The sequence below is a fragment of the Balaenoptera ricei genome, chromosome 16 (genome assembly GCF_028023285.1).
Source record: "Balaenoptera ricei isolate mBalRic1 chromosome 16, mBalRic1.hap2, whole genome shotgun sequence".
NCBI lineage: Eukaryota > Metazoa > Chordata > Mammalia > Artiodactyla > Balaenopteridae > Balaenoptera > Balaenoptera ricei.
This window is the reverse complement of record NC_082654.1, coordinates 65,073,474-65,097,530: the sequence shown is the minus strand read 5'-3', so window position 1 is coordinate 65,097,530 and position 24,057 is coordinate 65,073,474. Positions and strand designations below refer to the sequence as shown.

At 39.2% G+C, this 24,057-nt stretch overlaps 1 protein-coding gene across 2 annotated transcripts; it reads left to right on the top strand.

Moving 5' to 3' along the window:
- Positions 1–192: 192 nt before the first annotated feature.
- SUPV3L1 (Suv3 like RNA helicase) lies at positions 193–24,057 on the top strand. Of its 2 annotated transcripts, none has more exons than XM_059899315.1 (15): positions 193–543; positions 6,048–6,125; positions 6,512–6,619; positions 8,080–8,194; positions 9,351–9,519; positions 11,317–11,428; positions 13,481–13,558; positions 14,857–14,948; positions 15,931–16,111; positions 16,648–16,741; positions 17,472–17,691; positions 19,699–19,779; positions 20,136–20,312; positions 22,773–22,921; positions 23,580–24,057. In XM_059899315.1, the coding sequence occupies exons 1-15, from the start codon at positions 270–272 to the stop codon at positions 24,013–24,015; spliced, it is 2,364 nt and encodes a 787-aa protein (XP_059755298.1). In that variant the 5' UTR covers positions 193–269; the 3' UTR covers positions 24,016–24,057. The 2 variants fall into 2 exon arrangements, with proteins under 2 accessions (XP_059755298.1, XP_059755299.1); XM_059899316.1 differs by lacking the exon at positions 193–543 and adding an exon at positions 572–1,113.

Sequence of the window (24,057 nt, the reverse complement as noted above, 5' to 3'; positions counted from 1 at the left end):
TAAAGAAAGCTGGCTCCGATCTCCAATAAAAGAGAGAGAGAGGACAAGGATTTACAAGCACTTATCTTTTGTGATTTTCGCTTCTAAGCTTTTCCTCTCCTTTACGAGCAATCTTCCGGCACTCCTTTTTCCTTATTGATCGGGCGTCTTCCTGGGCAGCTCCGCTGTTCTGGGTCTTTGCGGGCTGTAGGCACTGGCGCTGTGCGTCACTGTCCGCCGCCGTGTCCGCAGGCTGCTCCAGCCAGCCTCTTCTAGAGCCTGCGGTTTCAATGTCCTTCCCCCGGTGTGCCCTGCTGTGGGCTCGGCTTCCCCCGGGGCGCCAGCCTGGCCCCCGGGCAGCCGTCTGCTCTGCCCTTCGCGCCCACACTGGGCCCTTTCCTGGAACTCTGGGGCGCGTTCCTGCCGTTGCCTGCGCCTCTTCTTCTGCCTCAGGAGGCTCCAAAGCTCCGAACACGTCCTTGTTCGTGCCGCTGACTGTGAAACCGCAGGGCCGCAGCGCGGACGGCGATGTCGGGGCCGAGCTAACCCGCCCTCTGGACAAGAGTGAGTGCAGGAGCTGGCGAGGGCGGCGCGGGTGGTGTTGCAGGGCCCGCGAAGAAGCTTACCCCCGGCCCCCCCCGCGCCCTTCCCCTGGAGGCCCGAGGTCCCCTCGAGCGTTGTCATCGTGCCTGTCAGTGTCTGCCTCCCTTATTGGCGTGTGAGCCCTCCACGGCTTGGGACTGTGTCTGATTGATCCTTTGATGTGCTGCCCCAGAAATGGCCTTCTCTCTTTCACTGTTGTCCTGTGAATGGTTTAAGCCCTCTTGTGATGGGACGATTCACCTTTTTTGAGTCGTTAGGTGGACGACTGATTTCTAGCGTACTCTTTCTCCTCCCCCGCTACCCAGAACTATTGCTCCGAGAAGGGACAAGGGAGTGAGGCATTGAAAAGCCAGAGGAAGATTTCTTTCAGGAGTTTTTGTCATTGACTGGGTACCTACGCAAACCAGACACTGTGTTAGGCTGTATGGTGGTTGCCAAGAGGAACCAGACTCACATCCAGATCTCTTCTGCTCCAGAAACTTACAGTCTCGTGGGGAGGAAGGACCTATGGATGACCAACTGTACTACAAGGTAGAACATGATCAGGGTGTGCTCACCAAAGGTGGTAGGTTCCCTGGTCATCCGGGGCTCCAGAGGGAAAGGAATAGCTTAGCATCAGCAAGTGGCAAGATCTAATCCTATTGCTCCCCTGCAAAACATTGTTTAATGTTTTTCCATTGTTCCCAGTTTAAAAGGGTCTTCAATCCCTGCCTGATCTGGCGTGGGTACCTGTTGGAGAAGCATTGTTGCGCGCCACTCTCTTTGTTTCAGTCAAACTGATGAAATGTGCACTGTGCTCCAGGGCTTTTACACATGATACTCCCTCTGCCTAGAATACCTCTGTAATTCCATTTTCTTCTTCTTTTTCTAAGAATAACAATGGCTAATACTCAGTGTTTGCTAGAGATAGGTACTGTTTTAAGCAAGTGACCCATTTAATCTTTACAGTAACTCTTATGAAGTAGACAGTCTTTACCACTGACAGATATTTATCTAGTCACACAGTAGCACATACATAATATATATTATGTAAACATATATATAATATATATATTTTTTCTGGTTGATTGTAACACATACATATATGTATATAAATATATGTATATATATTATATGTATATATGTATTTTTTTCTGGTTGATTGTAACACATTTAGCCATGTGAACAGGATTGACTGCAAGTAGAAAGATGGTGCATATTTGTGATAGTCATTACAGCACTTAAGTGACTGGCCCGATTTACAGTTTACTTACCTTTTCTCCATTTCCCAAATGGTAAAATGAGAATAATATTTTCTTTGCTTACGTCTCTGGATTGTGAAAGTCATGATAACGTGTTGGGCAAAGCACTTTGAAAAGTGTAAAGGGGTGAACAAATGTAAACTAGTATCACTTGTAAACATTTGCTATTTGAAAAATGGAGTTACCCTGCAGTAGAATCTGTGATGTGTGGAAACTGGGAAAACTATTCCCCTAGGAGCCCAAATAATCTATTGCAACTATATAGCGTAGGTTGATGTGAGGATTTAACAAAATACGTATTTTTGGGTTATCGTATAAATAAAGGTTCTAAGCCTCTCTTTCTTTAGGGTGTAAAATAGCTGGTGTAAAATTCCTTGGATGTATTTTTACTCATGATCAGCTGGTCCCACCAGATTAGTGTTTTGAAATCTTTTGGGCACTGTTACAAATTTTTAAGTGTTTGGAAGTTCTAACAATGAAGTGCAGCTACCTTTGATGGCAGAGTGGCCCTCCCCTTTCTTGGACAGCTGACTAAGCTGGAAGTTTTGGGTGATCTCAAGTGGAACAGTGGAGGAGGAAGGTAGCACCCAGGCACTGAGGTAAGCTAGGTGAGCCCTGGCTGACCATGGGTGATTGATGCACCTCACATGATCTCTTTCTAATTTTTGATTGATCACTGGTATGTTTACAGGATGTGACAACAACAAATAATATTCATGGTGAATTTTATTAGCAGCTGTGACTCCTAGGGAAGGTATCAGATTAATTGAGACAGGTTGTGGTAGTTTCCTCATAGATGCTAGTAGTGGTAGATGGGTAGATGCAGATTGGAACTTGGATTCGTAGGGTTGAAGCCACTCAGCTCCATATTAGTGAAGTGAACTGGAGTCAGAGTTTTGGGGGAAGCTTGCTTGTCAAAACACCTGGATTGGTATGTTCTGGCAAATCATTCATGAAGTACAGAATTACGGTGTAATGCTAAGGGGGTCAAGATTATGGAGACAGTTTCTGCATAGGGTATTAGGCGACACTTTTCTGACCAGAGCACAGCTAGCTTCCTGGATGAGAATCATGCTGTTGATTACAAGGGGAACCTTAAGAAAGAACAGAAGCCTAACGAAGTCATTGTAATTTGATGTAGGTGTATCAGGTACAGATACATTTGAGGGTGTAGGGAATAGTCCTCTCTCACAGCCATCACCTGAGAGAGATGCAGAAGGGTCGGAGGCATTTGGCCTAATGCAGCTGTCTGCTGCAATAGGGGCAGTTTCAGTAAATCTAGTACTAGTTTTTATAATTCCCTTTGTGATGATACAAAAGGTTCATCATGAGTTCAGCCACTACTAGAACAGTATTTCAGTACTTCTTCATATTCAACAAGAGTGCTAATACTAGTTGTAATATTAAAGGGGTGGAAACTAAATGCCACTACTAGGTGGTCTTTGGTACAGTCTCTTCAGGATTGATTCTCCCTTTCCTTTTTGGATCCTAGAGATGTTCTGATATATTCTGATCACTTCTCTCCACCTGTGTTTCCACTGTGACTTTGGCGTTTCCAATTCTGTTTTGAAGAGGTTGAGTTTTGTACCTTTCCACCTGCTTCTCCAACCCTCAAGTGATCATAGAACTTTGATGTATTAAGAAATGGGCTTCTAGTTAATTACTGATAAGTACAGTGGAACAAGCGAATTAAAACGTTTTAACAAAATGGGTAAATCATAAGGTTTAAGCAGTCCCAACCATTAGTAGTAGCTACTTTGTTCTTCATCGAGATGTACGTGGAGTGAGTAAAGTGGATCATTTCTGTGTAAAGACTCATGTGAGGTACATTTACATTTTAGAAGAGAACCTGTTATTAAATCCCAAACTCCCATTGTAGGAAGCTGGAAGAAAGCTATTAACTGGTTAAAAGTTGTAGTACTGAGTCATTTCTACTGTGGCTGAAATCTAGAGAGACTCCTTTAATCACCGTTAATTTCAATGAGAAATAACTGTGATCCCCAAATCAGGTCATTCTGTTAAGAACAGTGAGACAGGGACTTTCCTGGTGGTGCAGTGGTTAAGAACCTGCCTGCCAATGCAGGGGACACGGGTTCGAGCCCTGGTCTGGAAAGATCCCACATGCTGCGGAGCAGCTAAGCCCGTGTGCCATGACTACTGAGCCTGTGCTCTAGAGCCCGCGAGCTACAACTGCTGAGCCCGTGTGCCACAACTCCTGAAGCCTGCGCACCTAGAGCCCATGCTCTGCAACAAGAGAAGCCACCACAGTGAGAAGCCTGCGCACCGCAACGAAGAGTAGCCCCCGCTCGCCACAACTAGAGAAAGCCCGTGCGCAGCAATGAAGACCCAATGCAGCCATAAATAAATAAATAAATAATTTTTAAAAAGAACAATGAGACAGTTAAAGCTTAATTTTTATGAAAAACAAAACTATGTTTCCATATACTTCTGTAGTAGATTAAGTTTTCTTCAGTGCTATTTCCATTGTGTTAATGTTTTTGCAGTTATCTTTTAAATTTTAGATAAAAGAAAGTATTGATACAGAGAAACTTCACTTTTAGTATGTGGGTAGTATTCATTTTTTAAAACAGCTGTACAATATGATTTACATATCGTAAAGTTTATCCATTTAAAGTGTAATTAAATGGTGTATTTGCAGGGTTGTGAAACTATCACCATAATCTAATTTTAGAACATTTTCATCACCCCCAAAAGAAATCCCATACCCAGAAACAGTGACTCCCCATTCTCCTAGCCCCCAGTCCCCTCTGCCCAGCCCGTGGCAACCACTAATCCACATTCTCTTTCTGTTTGGACCTTTCATATAAATAGTATACAGTACGTGGGCCTTCCTGACTAGTTTCTTTCACTTAGCATGAGAAAGTTCATATTACTGAAGCATTTTAAATTGAGTGAAGTATCATAATTCTTGCATAACACTGGAGTATTAGTTACAGAAAATGGATTAATTCTAATAAATGTGATGTCTTCAGTTTGTATTGAGTTTATAGGTCAGCAGAATTTCCCCAAGCAATTGCATGTGCCTTTTTTGTCACTGATTTTTCCACTATTGTAAAGAAACTGTTGCAACTACTGGGTACAAAGTAACAGAGACCCAGAAATATCAGGATAGCTGCCTGTGATAGTAGATGTATTTGTATGCATCTTACATTTAGTTGTGGGAAAACCTAATGGCTAAACCAGCGACTTTGAAATTCCCTCATTCTGTAAAACAAAGTTTTGATAGTGAGATGCTTTATTCAGGCTTAATTTCTTAAGTGAGTGTTGTGTGTGTGTTGTGGTTGGATGAAAATGCAGGCCACCTGGTCTTTCTGTGTTTCATGAGCAAAGACTGTATCAGTTTTAGCCTGCCTTCCCAGAAATGTAGAGTGTATGGCTGGATTAGTAAAATGTTTATCTCTACAGAATAATGCAGTAGTGTTTTAACGTGTGCACTGTTAATACAATCTCAGCTTGATTAAAGTATTTTCACCTGTAAAATTAGGGACTCATAGTGGCATGTTATTTCAGCAGGTATCTAATTCAACCTCCACTATAGCACAGTAATTTCTCTGCTGTCACCCTTGAAATACAGTCATCTAAGCCTTGCTTGAGTACTTTCAGTGACAAGGAGCCGGCACTTTTGTGAGGCAACCCCTTTTCCCTGTTCTAATTATTAGGAAGTTCATGTATAAATTACACTGAAATCTGTTTCCTTCACTTCCCACTGACTTTAGTTATGCCATCTAGAACAAAATATGTATAATCTGTTCTCCCTAAAATCATCTTCAAGCTAAAGATCATCCCTGGCTCCTTTAGTCATTCACATGAAAGCATAATGATCTGGCCCTCACAGTATCGGTTATCTTTCTAGATACCTTTAGCTGCTCACTATTTGATGTTCAGAATGGTTGTAAGTAAACAAAACAGAACATGGTTATCTAAAAGTGGTCTGATGGAGGCTAGGGGTGATGCTAATCCTGTAGCACCTTGCTTAGTCTTCTGCAGTATTACAGGAGTATTGCATTGTTTGACTTTATACTTTCTCTAGACACTATTAAACTACAAAGAGTTTGTGATCAACTAAAACCTTCAAGTTCTTGCAACACTCAGTAGACTGCTGCCTTGAGTGTTACGACTTCAGGTTTCTTTTGCTCTTTGGGCATTTCTCTATCTGGAAAACAGATGTTAAACATATGTTAAATTTTTATATCTCTCTTCCAGATGAAGTAAAGAAGATCTTAGATAAGTTTTACAAGAGAAAAGAAATTCAGAAACTGAGTGCTGATTATGGACTCGATGGTAAGGCTAATAAGATTTCCATTAGAGACATTACTGCTTAGATTACAGCTCTGTCATTATTGTGTGGGACCTAGTGTGGCCTGGACATACGTATTAATACATAGTTGTAATCTAGAGAATGTCCCTGACTTCTGCTTCTCTCCAGGCAGGAGCTCGGCAGGATGCACCTGGTGAGCCAGACACACGGCAGGGGAGCTGTGTGTTCAGCTTTCCTTCATGCTCTACTAGAATATCAGTTTTAGCCCAGATCATAACAAGCCAGCTGTACTACAAGAAAAGAAAAAGACACTTTGAGGAGTTAGGTGTGATGTGTATATGTATTTTTTAAAATGAGAAATTAAATGAAAACTAAATCCTAACCTATTTTGATTTTGTGTTTCCCACAGCTCGTCTCTTCCACCAAGCTTTCATAAGCTTTAGAAACTATATCATGCAGTCTCATTCCCTGGATGTGGACATTCACATTATTTTGAATGATATTTGCTTCAGTGCAGGCAAGTGTTTAGAGACTTTTTAAAATCCTGTTGAGCATACTTTCTGTTTCTTCCTATGTTTATTTCTCTAGTTAGGGCTTGTTTGCTTTAGAATAAGCCCTGTTAATATCCTCTGTAAATAATTCAGTGCTTTCATAGGAGGCCTTCTAGGTCCTTTTGCTTTTATAGTGGGTCCCTGAACTGGTTATTATTATTATTATTTTTTTTTAATTATTAGCCCCTTTAATTATTATTTATTTATGTTTTGTTTTGGCTGTGTTGGGTCTTCGTTTCTGTGCGAGGGCTTCCTCTAGTTGCGGCAAGCGGGGGCCACTCTTCATCGCCGTGCGCGGGCCTCTCACTATCATGGCCTCTCTTGTTGCGGAGCACAGGCTCCAGATGCGCAGGCTCAGTAGTTGTGGCTCACGGGCCTAGTTGCCCGGCAGCATGTGGGATCTTTCCAGATCAGGGCTCGAACCCAGGTCCCCTGAATTAGCAGGCAGATTCTCAACCACTGTGCCACCAGGGAAGCCCCTGAACTGGTTATTAAATCACCCGTATGTCTTAGGCTGGAGGAAGACTGGGGTCTTGATCTGTCATTATCTGCTCTTCACTATGTAGTAATATAGGCTACAGTGAAATAAACTCTCACACAAGACAGAATTAATACATAACAGATTCCATCTGTTTCTGCCACTGGCTTGTTTCTCCCTCATATTAGGACAAAGCTCTTGCTATAAAAGAAAAAAATGTAGGAACATCATTATTTTGTTCCCATAGGCAGTTTGGCTTTGGTTATATTTTTATGTATTTGACTATTAGACTTTTGCCCTGGGCCAGGCACTGAGGTAGAACCTGGACACAAAGCAGAATTGGACACAGCCCCACCCTCATCAGAGCCACTAAGGTGTGGAGACTTCTTGCTGAGGAGTCAATTCACTTTCATGTTTTGTCTCTTAGTGGTCTCTGTAGTTTAAAAAATACTTGCACCTGTATTTCTCTTCAGTAACCACAGGCCTTCTCTCTAATGTATATTCCCAGGTCCTTTGTTTTTTGTTGTTTGTTTGTTTTGGCCGTACCATGCCGCTTGCGGATCCTGGTTCCCCAACCAGGGATCGAACCCGGGCCCCCTCGCAATGAGGTGCCGAGTCCTAACCACTGGACTGCCAGGGAATTCCCCCAGGTTCTTTGTTTTTAACTTAACTTTCATCAATGCTGATCTTTACCTGTTTGCATAGAAGAAGTGGAACATGGTTGTTGAAAGCCAATTTTCTGTTTTCCTGGAAAATATAAGTGAAGTAAGGAGGAAAATGTAAGACAAAGCAGGATCTCAGGAAAGGATGGAGTTCCTTGTTTTAGGGTTTTTCTGTTTATTCTGGCGATGTCCCCTTAATTTAGCTCACTAAGAGTAAAGTTCTCATTCAGTTCAGTTATGGGTAACACTTAGATTGCACATATTAATGCAATGTTTTATTTTCCAGCTCACGTGGATGATTTATTTCCATTTTTCTTGAGACATGCAAAACAGATATTTCCTGTGTTGGAATGTAAGGATGATCTACGTAAAATCAGCGACCTAAGAATACCGCCTAACTGGTTAGTTTCTTTATTTGTGGATTTGAAATTTTCAGTTTCTAATCTTGGGAAATTAGTGATCATTATAGATTTTTATTGTATGCTGGATGATAAATCATAAGTTGTCTAGATTGTTTTGTTTTCTCTAGAAAAGTGGGCAGTTTTGGCAGGCAGTTAACTGGTATCTCCCCTTGAATCCTAATCAGGTTTGGTTTAAGGTTTTATTAGGGCAGATCTAGAGTAGCCCTTTAGGGTGTCATCCTTACAATTCAGGTGTGGCCTTTCTGGTGTCTCAGCTGAATACGCTATTAATGAGCTCTCCCCACCACCACTGTGGCTGGAACGCCAGCATCTCCTAGCACTTTGCCACCTCTTTGAGACTTTCCACTCAGACTCTTAGCAAGCTGTCCTCTGTTAGGCCCTGCGCATGCTCAGCCCAGCCCTTGGCCAAGGACCCAAGGAACTCCCACACAGGCTTCAAGGCACCCCCTCTATTGCGCCCTTTTTTCTCTTTCACACTCTGGCCTTCAAATTCCAGCTGCTTCAGCAGCTTTGAACTTGATCTCTACTGCTCAGCTCAGTGGGACTATTTTACCTTGCTTGGGTTCCACCTCCTTGTGCCCTACCGGGGCACAGCAGGGCTCATCTCAGGTGCTCCTTTCTTTTGGGGCTTGTAGTCCTGCACTGCCTCCTGTCCGTGTCCCCAGGCAGCTGCTGTATATATTTTGTCCAGTTTTGTACTTGTTTATGGTGAGAGGGCAAGTGCTCATGGCCAGAAGCAGAAGACTCAGTCATTTTATTGTATATGCTGAAATTCAGAAGCCTAGGAATATTTATTTATAGGGCATATGTAGAGCTGTGGAAATAACGTGGACAAATCTCTGGAGCTGTTAGCAGTTCAAACTTATTTTAGGTAACTCTTGGGGAAGGGGATTTGTACAGTGGCAAGAATATCCAATAAATTAATTTGCATTTGGATTTTTTTGTCCCCTAGTTAGTAAATGCTATTCTTGGAAAGCAGTCATTTTAGTGTGGATATGAAACTCATCATTTAATTTTTCAAAGATGCTATTTTATGAATGTTAAGAGGATGTTTCCTTGGAATTTTTTTCATTTAATACCTTTGCCAGGATTTTGAGGTTAATGGAATTAAGCTGTTTACCTACTCATGTTTTAGGTACCCAGAAGCCAGAGCCTTACAGCGGAAGATAATATTCCATTCAGGTCCCACAAACAGTGGAAAGACTTATCATGCAATCCAGAAATACTTGTCAGCAAAATCTGGAGTATATTGTGGCCCTTTAAAATTACTGGCACATGAGATCTTCGAAAAGAGTAATGCTGCTGTTAGTATATTACCAAATATTCTCTCTTTTTCTTGTTAATTTGGGGGAGAGTAGAGTGAAGGGGGTAGAGGGGCATGTAGTAATTTACTGTTAACAAAAAGTGCCATATTGCATTGCATCTAACAAGCCATCAAGTGTAAGATGTACTGTTATTTTATGTAAAACTGAGAAAGAAGATGATGCTGCCGACTGAATTCTGACATGCCATCCATTGTTAAGAGGTATCCTGGTTTCAGAGATACTAAAATGTGAAAAAACGTGTGTATTAGAATGAGTGAAATACAATATTACAGAATATTTCACATATACAGAGAAATGCAGGGAATAACATTTAGATAACCTGAGTCCACTACCCAGCTCCCATCAGATTCTAATATTTTGCCATACTTTTTTTTTTTTTAAACTTTTTTTAAGAAATAAAATATTATTGGGGAATTCCCTGGCGGTCCAGTGGTTAGGACTCGGTGCTTTCACTGCGGAGGGCCCGGGTTCAATCCCTGGTCGGGGAACTAAGATCCTGTAAGCCATGTGGCACAGCCAAAAAAAAGAAAAAGAAAATATTGATATAGAGGAAATGCCCTCTGAACCCCTTCTTTGTCTCCTCAGAGTTACCCACCTACTCTGTTGTATTCAATTTACCTTTTTTGAAGATTAGACCTTTGATGCTGTCAACTAGAACTAACGATAAAGACTGAGAAAAGGACTGAATGCCCTGTGGTCTGAGGCATCATTTCAGTAAAGGGGCCACATTTTAGTTCATTATTTTATTATGACTTTATAATGAAAGATTAACCCGTTTTGGTAGGTGATTTGCATTCTCTTTTATTATGTTCTGAATAATTTGTGTAATTTGCATACATAATGCCTCCTTATTCATAAATACTTAAAGTATTTCCACAGAACAAAGACTTTCTTCTACATAGCCTCAGGATATTCATTTAAAGTAGCACATTTAATATCGATAGAATACCATTATTTAATCCACAGTCCATATTCAAATTTTGCCAATTGTACTATAACACTGCCACCACTCCATTTCCCCGTCCGCACCCACCCCACCCTCGCCCTGATCCCAGCATTCTGTTCAGGGTCTCCCCCTGTGTTTTATTGTCATGTCTCTAGTTTCCATTAATCTGGGACAATTCCTCAGTCTTTCTTTGTCTTTCATAACCTTTACATTTTGAAAGACTACAGGTCAGTTGTGTTGTAAATTGTCCCTCAGTTTGGATACGTCTGATGTTTCCTCATTAGTTTCAGGCCACTGTGGAGACCAGCTGTTCCAGTTTGCCTGGAGTCTCCCTGATTTAGCACCAAATGTTCTTCATCCTGGGGAACCCCTCAGTCCTGAGTGGACCGGGGTGGTTGGTAACTCAGATACACCATAGCATTGATGTTGGTCCTTCTCAAAGAAATATATTAGGAGGTCTTTATATTCTTAAATTTTATTTATAATATTCTTCTTGAACATAGAAACAATTTCATTTTAATAAACTAAAATGGTACAGAAACTATTGAAATAGTACAAAGGTAAAAAGTGAAACTGCTGCAATTTCTCATGCTTTTGTTACCTGAGAATTTAGCTGATTTGAGATGTTTCCAAGTTTACTTAGGTTATATAAGAGAGTGGCTTTTATTTTCTTATTAAAATTTTTTTTACAGGATTGGGAATATTTTGTTTCAACTATTAGACAAATAAATTTGGCGTAATGGAGAGAATACTCTATTAAACATCCAAAACTTCTTTTTGCTATTGTTTTCAAGGTGGAAATAATTCCAGTTTTCTTTTTGTCATCTTAGGGTGTGCCATGTGACTTGGTAACAGGTGAAGAACGTGTGACAGTAGAGCCAGATGGGAAACAGGCTGCCCATGTTGCTTGTACTGTTGAGATGTGCAGTGTTACAACTCCTTGTATGTATATACCATTTTAAAAACTGTATGGTTTAGTATTTTTTAATTTTAAAATTCAGATGAACATGTGGAATATGTTTTTTATTGTGAAAAAAATTTTAAATTGAGACAAAGAAAAGAATAGTACAGCAAATACCCAGGACTTACCACTACTTAAAAATGCCAAACATTCTCTTATGTTTGCTTTTGAATTTCTTTCCCTTTTTCTCTTAAAAGAACTGAAATGTCAATAAGTATGAATTTTCCTTTGTATCACTCCCCAGTTCAATTCCTCTCCCCTCTTTTGATCCAATTGCTATCAAATATTTGGTATATACCTTTCCCTTTTTTTTTTTTTTTGATATCACTGTTATGTATTGCCTATCAATACTGTGGATTGTGTGTTTTAAAACATTTACATGATTATCATATTGCATTATTATTCCACAACTTGCTTTTTATTTTACACGTTTTTAGATCTAGTCTTGTTTACATATATATGTATCATGAATATATATCACATTTATTCATTTAAATTGTTATGTAGTATTCCATATTATGACTAAAATTATTCATTCCTCTATTAAAGAATATTTAGGTTGTTTAAAGTTTTTCACTATTACATATAGTACCACAGAGAACTTCTATTTAAGTACTGTAGTTTTGAAAGTATTTTAAATGAAAATTAACTTTTTTCCTTATTATGTAGGCAATCATTTCTTCATTATAGAAAACATAAAAATAAATGCAAAGAGAAGGAAAAAAAATATTTCCCAATTCCACCCATCCAGAATCAACAAGTGTTAACCCTGTGGTGTATATTTTCTAGATTGTGTTTGTATTGTGTATGCATATACTTACGTGTGCATCGTGGGTGTGTATATTAAATAAAATAGGGATTATATATTATGTACTATTTGGTAGCTTGCTTTTTTCATTTTAATAATCTTAACTTTCTGAGTAAATGGATAGTTTTCAAAAAAATCCATTTATTCTAAAAGTAATACATTGTAAAAATTAAAATAGCACATATAAATCAAAATTCCTTCTTCTGCCCTCTCTTTTCTAATCTTGTTTGTATACGCTCAGATATGCTAGTAATTTTTAATCTGATGGTTTTTCAGTATAAAATTAGCTTTCTTTTGTTTGTTAAATGTCATTGTGGGCATATTAAATTTTTCCTTTTTTTTAAATATGCTCCTTGCAAATCCTTGGTATTTTGGGAAGCAAACTAAAATATAATTTATATGACTTAAAAAGAATAAAATAATATGGTTGGAAGCATTTTGGCATTAGAAAATAAAATGAGCCACTATTTATTTTACCATAATAATAAGCTTTAAAACCCCTAAGAAGGAGCAGAGCTGGAGCTCAGGGAATTACACGTTCTTCTCCGGTTCTCCTCCTGACACCCGTCTGGATTCCTGAGGCGCTTCATTTTACTGCAGGGTTATCTACTCCTTGGTCCCAGGAGCTACTTCAACTGCTGTGTGGATGTGTTCTTATTAGGCAGATTCTCCAGGCTGCCTCTGAGATTGCAGAAAATAGGACAATTGAACCTGTTCAGTTTGGGAGGCAGTGCAGTAGAGATGGTCTGGGTTTGAATTTCACGGTTTTAAATCTTACACTAGGGCCAGTGACTTAACTTCTCTGGGTCTCAGTTTATTCTTCTGTAAAATGTAAATGTAGGGGAATTTCCTGGTGGTCCAGTGGTTAGGAGTCCTCGCTTTCACTGCCGACGACGGCGTGGGTTCAATCCCTGGTTGGGGAACTAGGATCCTGCAAGCTGCACGGCGTGGCCAAAGACAATTTTTTTTTAATTAAAAAAAAAAAAAAATTGAGATTAAAAATTTTAGAAAAGGAAATGTAAGTAATAATGATACTTACCTAATGGATTTGTTGTGAGGATTAAATGAGTTGTAAAGCACTTAGAACAAGCCTGCCAGAAACGAAGCACCTAATAAGTAATGATGATGATTATGGTGGTATTGAAAGCTTGAATTTTGGTATTGTGATTTGTTTATAATACTATTGAAGTAGATTGTCTTGCTCATGATAACTTTTTATTTCAAGATGAAGTGGCCGTGATTGATGAAATTCAAATGATTAAAGATCCAGCCAGAGGATGGGCCTGGACCAGAGCACTACTAGGTTGGTGGTCTTATTGCTATAAAACCTGTGCTTTGTGACATCTGCACTGGGATTTATCTGCATTTATCTGCTTGACATTGCGAAATAGAGCAGCTAGATTCTCTTTTGACACAAATCAAACAAAAACGTCAGCTAAGTGTGAGCTTTAATTTTCTAAATATTGTTCTAATAATGGGAAGTCCATTTTTTCTATGATAAAATTAGCATAATCACTTAATTAAAGTGTTCAAATCTTGCCATATTTACACAACCACTAGTAACATTTTGGTGTTTCATGACAGTCTTTTTTCTCATGTATATGGTGTTTTGTGAATATATAATTTTTATCTTGCTTTTTTTTTTCAGTTCTGTTGTTTCATAGACTTTTTTTTCATACCACATATTAATGTTGCATGTTCTCCATTGAAGAACTGTACTACACAGTCGTCCTTTGGTATTTGTGGGATGTTGGTTCCTGGACCCCCACAGATACCAAAATCTGCAGATGCTCAAATCCCTTACAGTTGGATGGCTTCTGCATCCATGAATTCAACCAGACGCGGATTGAATACGTTCAGTCCGCGGTTGGTTGAATCTGCAGATGCGAAACCTGTGGATGTGGGATACCAGTTGTAATTTGTCCCAAAGAGTCGAACATTTTTCCCTATGATTAATGATGCAGTAAAAATCTTTGTAGGCGTAACTTTTTATTCATTTTATTACTTCTTTAGGATAGGCTCCTGCAAGTGAGGTCCATAGACATGAATGAACATTTCTCCTGCTTGATATTGGAGTGAATTTTTGATCAGCATGTTGTAGGGCAAGTGTTTTCAAATTTTAAAGCATAGGAACTCTTTGTGTAAACAAAGACTATACACTAAAGCCTGTAATATAAAATAGATGAAAGTGGATATGCTCAGGGGTAAGGAGCTTGGAGTTTCTTCTACCCACCAGCCCCCCAGCCTCTGAGGCACCTCAGTGATTCCATGGAGCCTAATTTGAAAAAGAAAAGTATAGGACTAATGTTCAGTATTAACCATCAAAATGCAGGTTCTAGTTCAGGCTGGCTTCATCCTCTAGTAGACTCAAAACCTTGGCCAAAGCAATTTAAAAACCCCAAGATTTATAAAAGTGGTGATAATTTTTGCCTACTAGAAGGTTTTGTTTTGAGGTTAGAATCATAGAGATAATATGAAAACACTTGGTAAAGTTGTAAAGCAATAGGTAAGCAAACTTAAAGTATTTTTGGTATGTAAAGTATTGCATATTTAATTTTGTACCTTTAAAATTTTAAAAAATGCCAATTTTGCATTTAACAGGACTCTGTGCTGAAGAAATCCATTTGTGTGGAGAATCTGCTGCTATTGACCTGGTTACCGAGCTTATGTACACAACTGGGGAAGATGTGGAGGTACTAGATTATACACTTTGTTCTCAAGGTGGCATAGCAAATAGCCCAGAGTACCCAGGCAGTGGCTTCATAGGCCCCAGATGGTGGCAAAATCAGAACTTGAAAGATTAGCTTCATTTCCTCATAGTTGACTAGATCATACATAGTTGGTTGACCCTCATGAACTAAAGTTCTGACTGCGTGGCTGTCACACCCTAAGTCTCCAAAAGTATAAGGAGATTCCTTATCTTTTCTTGACAAAACCTTTTGGAGTTTAAACAGAACTCTTTAGAATTAAATAAATCAGGAATGTTGGAAGTTGGAGTCTCCAGCAAAAGTTTGTGATTTTCAAAGTCTCAGATGTCAGATATTGGGGACTTTGATATATATCTGATTGGTAGAGATAGTTTATACCCTTTTTCAAATTCCTAGAGTAGGAAGCAACTCATTTCCATTTAATCCTACTTTTTGTTTTCTTTACCAGACTTCTGTAATAAAATGAAGAAATATTTTTAAATTGGTCCATTACTTTAGTTTTGTGCTCAGCTTTCAGGGAGAGATAGTGGAATATAGTGGAAGAAATTCTGGGTTCTAGTCTTGGCTTTGCTGTTACTCACTTTGTGTTTTTAGGCAAATCACAGAAGGCTAGAACTGGAAAAATCCTCATCAGACCTGATCTTTTATTAGACTCTATTTTATTCTTTCATAAAAGGGAAATAATAGTTAATAACCCTTCTGAAATTACCACGTTGCCATAAAAATCAAATATATATGGAAGTGTTTTGAAAATTTATGAAATCCTCTGTAACATTTTGTTAATTTAGTAATACCAGTGAGAATGGATGGTAACATTTATAATATCAAAATAAATGTTTTTCTGTATTTTCTCTTGAAAAAGTTGGAACTTACCAGTTTCTAGCTACTCTTGATTGTGAGTTTTTCACAGTATTAGAAGAAGCTGAGTTAGGTATGTTATTTTACAATATCATATCGTTTATTGTAGGTTCGAACCTATAAGAGGCTTACCCCCATTTTTGTGCTGGATCACGCATTAGAATCTTTAGACAACCTTCGGCCTGGGGACTGCATTGTCTGTTTTAGCAAGAATGATATTTATTCTGTGAGTCGACAGATTGAAATTCGGGGATTGGAATCAGCTGTTATATATGGCAGTCTCCCACCTGGTAATTATTGGCTTTCATCATGACAAGATATGAAATCTCTTGTTTTTGCCATTTATGTTGAGATATGTCTAGAAAACACAGTAAAAGATATGAATTAAGTTGCTTGGTGTGTAATTTGTTATAGGTCATATAAAATAAATATTTCTCTAGTCACCTTTGTGGTGATAGAAGTATTTTAATTATAGCTCTTGTTACTTGCTATGATTAGACTGTATTTTTAAATGTTGAGCTGATGATTTTCTTACAGAAATGTCATTAAAATATGAACTTGGTAATATTCTTAAAATATTACCAGAAATCTATTGATAAGTGTCCTCAGAAATGATAAGAGGATTGTGTTGCTCTTTGTGGGTATACTTAGTGGAATGGAAATAAAGGATACGTGGCTCCTTGAGAATGTAAAGAAATAAGTTTGAAACAATAAGAGGTTTATCCATAAAAATGGAGAGTAGGAGGTAAGGGTTTCCAAGATATATTTAGTGTGATGTAGTAAAAGATTGAGAATACTGATTTAACATAAACTGTTTCTATTTTAGGGACCAAACTTGCTCAAGCAAGAAAGTTTAATGATCCTGATGATGCATGCAAAATCCTGGTTGCTACAGATGCAGTTGGCATGGGACTTAATTTGTAAGTAATCTGTTTTTAATAGTCATGGATATTCAGTGGGTTAGATGGAAATTAAAAAACTTATAATTGGCATTAGAATGACCAGACACTTTGGTTTAGGAGAATGGATATTGTAGTATAGATCTGAGATTTATCTCGCTCACACCTGTTGAGGGAATAAAATGAAAATATCACATAACACTTGGACTTTGGGGTGCTGCTTCCTACCACTGCTAACCTATTGCATTACCTCACTTTATTTTCAGTGTCTCAGTCAACAAGGGTGTGTGCCTGTTGGGAGTGCAGGGCCAGCCACTATTTTTAGGGGTTAGCAATATAAGCCTGAATATTCCTCTCCGGGGAATGAATGCAGCTGTACCTTTATGCATGAAAGAACTATTCAAAGCCATTAACAGCAGTCAATGTTTAAAAGTAGCCTAAGAAGGCTTTGTGTGGTTTATTTGTAAAAAAGTTATTTTCTAGAGCCTTACTGAGGTATAATTTACATATTATACGGTTCACCCATTCTAAATGTATAATTTGATGATGATTTTTAGTAAGTGTACACAGTTGTTAAAAAATGCTATCTAAAGGGAAGAAAAAGAATTACCAACAAACCTTACTTTGTAAACAGTGGGCAATATTGCAAGTAGGCCTAAACTAGAATTAGAGTGAGCGTTTCTGTAATGAATCAAATGATGGACGGTTTTTCAGACAGCAGTCTGTGAGATCATTTGTATTTCTGTTTCAGGAGCATAAGAAGAATTATTTTTTACTCCCTTATGAAGCCCAGTATCAATGAAAAGGGAGAGAAAGAAATAGAACCAATCACCACCTCTCAAGCCTTGCAGATTGCTGGCAGAGCTGGTAGATTCAGTTCAAAATTTAAAGAAGGAGAGGTTACAACAATGAATCGAGAAGACCTCAGTTTATTAAAGGAAATTTTGAATAGGCCTGTGGAGCCTATAAAGGTAAGGTGTAACATAGTAATTGCTACTTCTCTGTGGAGGACAGTCATTCCTTCCTTCACTTACTTTCCAGACTTTTGCCTCAGACACCTGAAAACAAATAAGCAAAAGAAAATTTTATGCCATGAAAATCATGTCAAGAAAACCCTGCTTTGGGCTTCCCTGGTGGTGCAGTGGTTAAGAATCCGCCTGCCAATGCAGGGGACACGGGTTCGAGCCTTGGTCCGGGAAGATCCCACATGCCGCGGAGCAGCTAAGCCCGTGCACCACAATTACTGAGCCTGCGCTCTAGAGCCCGCGAGCCACAACTATTGAGCCTGCGTGCCGCAACTACCAAAGCCTACGTGCCTAGAGCCCATGCTCCGCAGCAAGAGAAGCCACCACAATGAGAAGCCCGCGCACCACAGCAAAGAGTAGCCCCCGCTCGCTGCAACTGGAGAAAGCTCGTGCACAGCAACAAGGAACCAACGCAGCCAAAAATAAAAAAAGTAAATAAAAAAATAAAGAAGAGAAAACCCTGCTTTATTGCTTTTGAGAGGCCTAATAGAGACCCCTTGGTTAGAGAATGGTATGCAAGTGAAAGATTCAGATTTTACAAATGTAACCATAATATAACAAGTTTAGTAAACCTGTTATTCCTTTAGTTCTTCCTATAATCTAGCAGTGGGTGGGGATAGGGGCACGGTTGCTTCAGGTGGGCACACAGCTATGTCAGCAGACTGAAAATTGTGAGAAGCTTGGAAGTAGAAGAAACCTTTGTGTGTGGGGCAAAAATAGCATTAAGCTATACAACTTCAAACCAGTAAGGACAGGGTTAAATTTTGCTTAGTGTAGTTAATGAGGCAGAAGTGTACATGTTTTAAACAAACTGTTAACAAATTAAAGTTTGCCTGGAAAATTCACTAATTAAGGCTCATCTGATTTTAGTGACCCCACGTAAAAGGGTATATAAATGAGAGAATGCAAGGAAAAGTTCCTGGAGGAAAGCTGTGGTTGAAATCATTTCTGTAGCTTTTGTTAAGAGTGCAGCTGAGGGCTTCCCTGGTGGCGCAGTGGTTAAGAATCCGGCTGCCAATGCAGGGGACACGGGTTCAAGCCCTGGTCCGGGAAGATCCCACATGCCGCGGAGCAATTAAGCCCGTGTGCCACAACTACTGAACCTGCGCTCTAGAGCCCACGAGCCACAACTACTGAGCCCACGAGCCACAACTACTGAAGCCTGCACGCCTAGAGCCTGTGCTCCGCAACAAGAGAAGCCACTGCAATGAGTAGAAGCCTGCGCACCGCAACGAAGAGTAGCCCCCGCTCGCCACAACTAGAGAAAGCCCACGGGCAGCAACAAAGATCCAACCCAGCCAAAAATAAATAAATAAATAAATTAAAAAAAAAAAAAAAAAGAGTGCAGCTGATAATGAATCTCCTCCATCTCCCTCCTGTGTAGCTCCTTTCTTGTGTTCATCGTCTTCCTCCCTCCCATGACTCATCTCTCTCTCCTCCTTTCCTCTTTCTTTTTCCCATTCCTTTTCTCTCTTATTTTCTTGCTTATACTTATTGTGGGCAGTTCTTAACATTGTAAATATACAGGTAAAGAGATAGCTGACCTCCAATTTAGACATTTTCTCTTTTATGTATGTATGTCAGTTTTATTGCCCTGGTTAAAGTGATTGGGTTTTCCTTTTTCGTTTTTGTTCAGTGGAGAGAATTGGGACCCCGGAAACTATTTGTGGTACTCTGTCAGGTCATCATAGATTTTAGAAATATAACTAAAATATAAGCAAAAGATTAATTACTCAATGGGTATACTTGGTTAGTTTTACTAAATCATCTCGTCAGCTTTCCCAGTTGGTAATAAATGGCAAAGTATGATGCTTTTCTCTGTTTTACTCAAATTCTTGTCCCTTAACTCATTTGGTAATAGCTTAACCTGAATATAGGACTTATCTTGAAATAACTTAAGAAAACGTATCCTTAAAAAAAAATAAGCTTATGGTTGTTTTTTCTTTACTAAAGGCAGCTGGTCTTCATCCAACTGCTGAACAGATTGAAATGTTTGCCTACCATCTCCCTGACACAACGCTTTCTAACCTCATTGTAAGTAGAAACTCTTACATCGCTTTTCTAAAAAGGTCAGTATGTCAGACAGTTACTGGTTAACCTTGTGGACATGAATGGATAGTCTGTTTTTGTGAAGTTGCTGTTTATGAAGTTTATCTTGAAAGCGGAAACTTTCTCTCCAAATCTTTTGGGACTTTTGTCCTGAGGAATTTTCTGAGTATTTCAGGTCGGGAAGGCTATGGGGGAAGTCTGTTAGCTTCAGGAGGCAGTGAATTAAGCAGGCCTTTCTGGAAGTCTGTTAATGGATTAAAGTGATTGTCATTTATAGACTTGAGTACTTTATTCATGCCCAGCTAGGTAGTCCAGTAATTTAATATATTTTTTTCCCCCAGGATATTTTTGTAGACTTTTCACAAGTTGATGGGCAGTATTTTGTCTGCAATATGGATGATTTTAAATTTTCTGCAGAGTTGATCCAGCATATTCCATTAAGTCTACGAGTGAGGTATGTTTTCTGCACAGCCCCTATCAACAAGAAGCAGCCTTTTGTCTGTTCTTCACTGTTACAGGTAAGCCTTTATCTCTGTGATATTTTGAGTTGTTTCAGGTTGATGCATTTTCCCCAAACAATAGTTTGTTATTCAAAATAAAGAAATAAGAGAGTACCCTTTAATATGAGATTCTGTGTACGAACTTAAATAAAAATGGCTCTTTTTCCTTACAGATAATATTTTGGGGGAAGGAGAAGTCTTGCTTTGTATTTGGGCTTATATGGTAGCCTTTTTGAAGAAGATAAAACAAATAATTAAACAGTTTTTTCGAGGAAAGGGGTCTTTGCCTGATGATATACTTTTTCCTTATTGGTGTTGCGTAATATGTTTTGGAAGGGAGGTGGCTTTGGGGTCAGTAGTGGCAATAGTATTCAGTTTTCTTAACTATCAGGCATTGGGCCAGGGATGGCTGTCTTGTGTGAATTTGGTGCCAAGGTTCCAGCCTCTTTTCTTTTAACTCATTTGGGTAGGGATACAAATCTCTAACTTCTGAGCACAAGATTCACCCAAACGGGGGGACTAGGCAAAGGCAGTAGAAGCTGAACTTCCAGTCTCCTGCCGTGTCCTCTCACATCTCTGGGCCCTTGCTCTCCCTCTTGCTTCTGCTTGGAGCACCCTCCCCCCTAAACCCAGAGGTCTCCTCTTCGAATCTTTTCCTGATTCATCGTTGTAGTTTTCACTGCCATCTTCTTAATAGATGTTAGCTTTCTGCATACTAGCTCTGTTCTTATCAAATCTATTTATAAGCTTATGTTTTAAATTACTTTAAAGTTACATAAATAATACATAAGTACTTTTTTTGTGTGAGCAAAATTAAAACATTAGAGGTTAAATTGGGCTACCACCTTCAGTCTCAGTCCTCTGGCATAACTACTATTATCAGCTTTGTGTATCCTTGCAGACCTTTTCCGTTACATTTGCCTACATACCTGTATGAGTAGAAATTCTAGTTTTTGTTGGGTGGGTGTGCTTTCCCATAAATGTTACAATGAATTAGTCTGTAGCTTGCCTTTTTCTTTTTTCCTTAATGTGTCTCAGAGGTGTTCCGTGTCCAGCTATTTACTGTGTCCAGCTATCACCAGCTCTATGTTTCTTAGAGCTGGCATTTGTGAGAGAGCTAACTAGCATAAGGTTGAAGTTTATGGAACAAAGCCTTAAACTTAAAAAACTGGCCTGGATGGAGCTGGAGCCCATGGCCCTGACCCCATTTACACCATTCTTCAAGCAGCTACCCTAATAAAGCGGAAGCATATTACTAAGGAGTAAGGAGTCTGGAACAGTACAGGTCAATAGTTGTTACGTGTTGTGTTTACAGATTAAAATGTGAAATCTAGAGATATTTCTTTTCTCTTGATCTCCATTATTACTGAAGTAGAAAGGAGCTCAATCCCACTGATGGTCTCTGATGCCCCTTAGGAAGTTGTTTTGAAACTGTGTTCCATGGCTCCTGCATGGGCCTCTCTCCCTCCCCGTCTCTGAGCAGCTCCATGCTTAGCTCTTTTACATATTGGGCTTCCATTAGTTGTTTGTGGCCAAAAATATTAAAGCCACTGCCTTTATAAGATAACTTTTTGGCATATCCTGCTTATTAGTAAGTTAGCGTGGTCACATTTACATTCTTCATGGCTGTCCTACTTGGCATTCATTAAACCTAGCAGAATGCACCAGACTGAAATTAATAAAATTGTAACATTATTTAACCACAATTATTTGAAAACTGCCCTGCCTCTCTAAAGTATTGACTTTCCCTAATTAGGAAATGAACCATTTGAAATCACCTTATCCTTGAAGCTAAAGATTTTAAACTTCTGCTTGATAGTTCTTGCATAGTTTTATTTCTATCTCCTATAGTATATTGTGATGCATAATAATGCGTAGCATTGTCTGGGAGGCAGCATATCCTCCAAGAGTGTCTTGTGGTTCAAGAAGGAGGTATGGTGGTGTTATGGTAATGAGGAAGCTGAAGCACAGTGGTGACTTGGCCAAAACTATATAACTAGTAAAGAGGCAGTCTCTTTACTAGTTTGATTGACTCATGACCAACCTTGCACAAAGCCACCTCAAAGAGTTTGTTTATAATGAGGATATTAAAAAATACAAGCTCATATTTGAAGCTATAGGACTATTGCATGAAGGAATGAGAGTCTTCGGGTACTGTCTGCCTGAAACTTAGAACATTAATTGTTCATAAAAGTTAATAGACAGTCCCTGGAAAGCTAGTTCATGTACATATTGTTGCCCTGGTTTTGGAAGAAAGAAGGAAATCATCCCTTTTTAAAAAAAAAAAATACCTTTATAAGATATTAGATGTTCTCTAAAATACAGAAAAGTATAAAGAAGGAGAGAAACCAGCCTGCCTATTGAGATATAGCCACAGTTAACATTTTGTTGTGCTGTTTGTTTGTGTTTTTTTTTCTGGTCACAGACTGAAGTGAATTCTGATTGTTTTACCAAATTCGTTTCTTCTGTTTCTCTCAGTTTGCCAGGCAGTATAGCAGGAATGAGCCCCTGACCTTCTCATGGTTACGACGATATATTAAATGGCCGTTACTTCCACCTAAGAATATTAAAGACCTCATGGATCTTGAAGCTGTCCATGATGTCTTGGATCTTTACCTGTGGCTAAGGTATCAATTTTTTTCCTGTATGTGCTCTCATTTTTTAAGTAATAGGGCGAATCAAAGGTTTTATGATGGTCTTTTGCACTTTCAAATTAGGGACATATTTGCAGGGTGCTCTATTTTATGTTTCTTGTCCATTAAGGCAGTTGAGCCTGGTTTATACCTATTCCAAAAATGACTTAAGGAGTTCTTACGATTCTAGTTACGATAGGTAGGTGAGAAAGTCCCCTAGATCCTTGTTACGCAAATGGTGATCCCTGGACCAAAAGCCTTGTTATCAACTGGGAGCTTGTTAAAAATAGAGAATATCAGACCCACCCAAGGCTTAATCAAATTCTGCATTGTAACAGGATCCTGAGGTTACTCATGTATACATTGTGATTTGAGAGGTACTGCTGTAGATCAGTGGTTATCAAAGGAGGGGCATGTCCCACTAGGGGAGCATATTGGAATCATTTAAGATATGAGCAATGACCGACTCTCATAACAACATCTTCCTTAGGTGTGTTGGCCGAAATAAAGGTTGAGCAAAGGCACTGGACACAGTTTTGCAAAAACAGAATATTTGGAATGAGTCAGTGTCAAGATGTAGTTACTTCATTGAGATTAGTCCAGCGACTGCGGTAAGAGCTGTTCCTATAATGTAATATGTCTTTTTTTCCAGCTACCGGTTTATAGATATGTTTCCAGATGCCAGCCTTGTTCGAGATCTCCAGAAACAATTAGATGGCATTATCCAAGATGGTGTACATAACATCACCAAACTGATTAAAATTTCAGAGGCACATAAACTGCTGAATTTGCAGAACTCATCAGCAGAAAGCCAGTCCCGTTTGTCAGGAACAGTAAAGAGCCAAACTAGAAGGAATCACGGCACCAAAGCTTTAGGGAGTAAAGCTGCTGGACCACTTGGCCCTGGTGCAGGAGAGAACTCCCTTGCTTCCAGATTGGTGCAGCAAGGCCTCCTCACTGCAGACATGCTGAAACAGCTAGAAAAAGAGTGGATGACACAACAAACTGAGCATGGCAAAGGAAGAACAGAATCTGGGACTTCCTCAAAAGGGACAAGAAGAAAGAAGAAGGAACCCGATTCAGATTAGTTTTATTTTTATTTTTGCAAATAAAAATCTATTTTAAAATCC

Coding starts and splice junctions, on each gene's coding strand:
- SUPV3L1 (XM_059899315.1), top strand. CDS start 270: ATGTCCTTCCCCCGGTGTGCCCTGCTGTGGGCTCGGCTTCCCCCGGGG. Junction 9,520..11,316: donor TCGAAAAGAGTAATGCTGCT/GTTAGTATATTA, acceptor TTGTCATCTTAG/GGTGTGCCATGTGACTTGGT. Junction 19,780..20,135: donor CAACGCTTTCTAACCTCATT/GTAAGTAGAAAC, acceptor TTTTTCCCCCAG/GATATTTTTGTAGACTTTTC.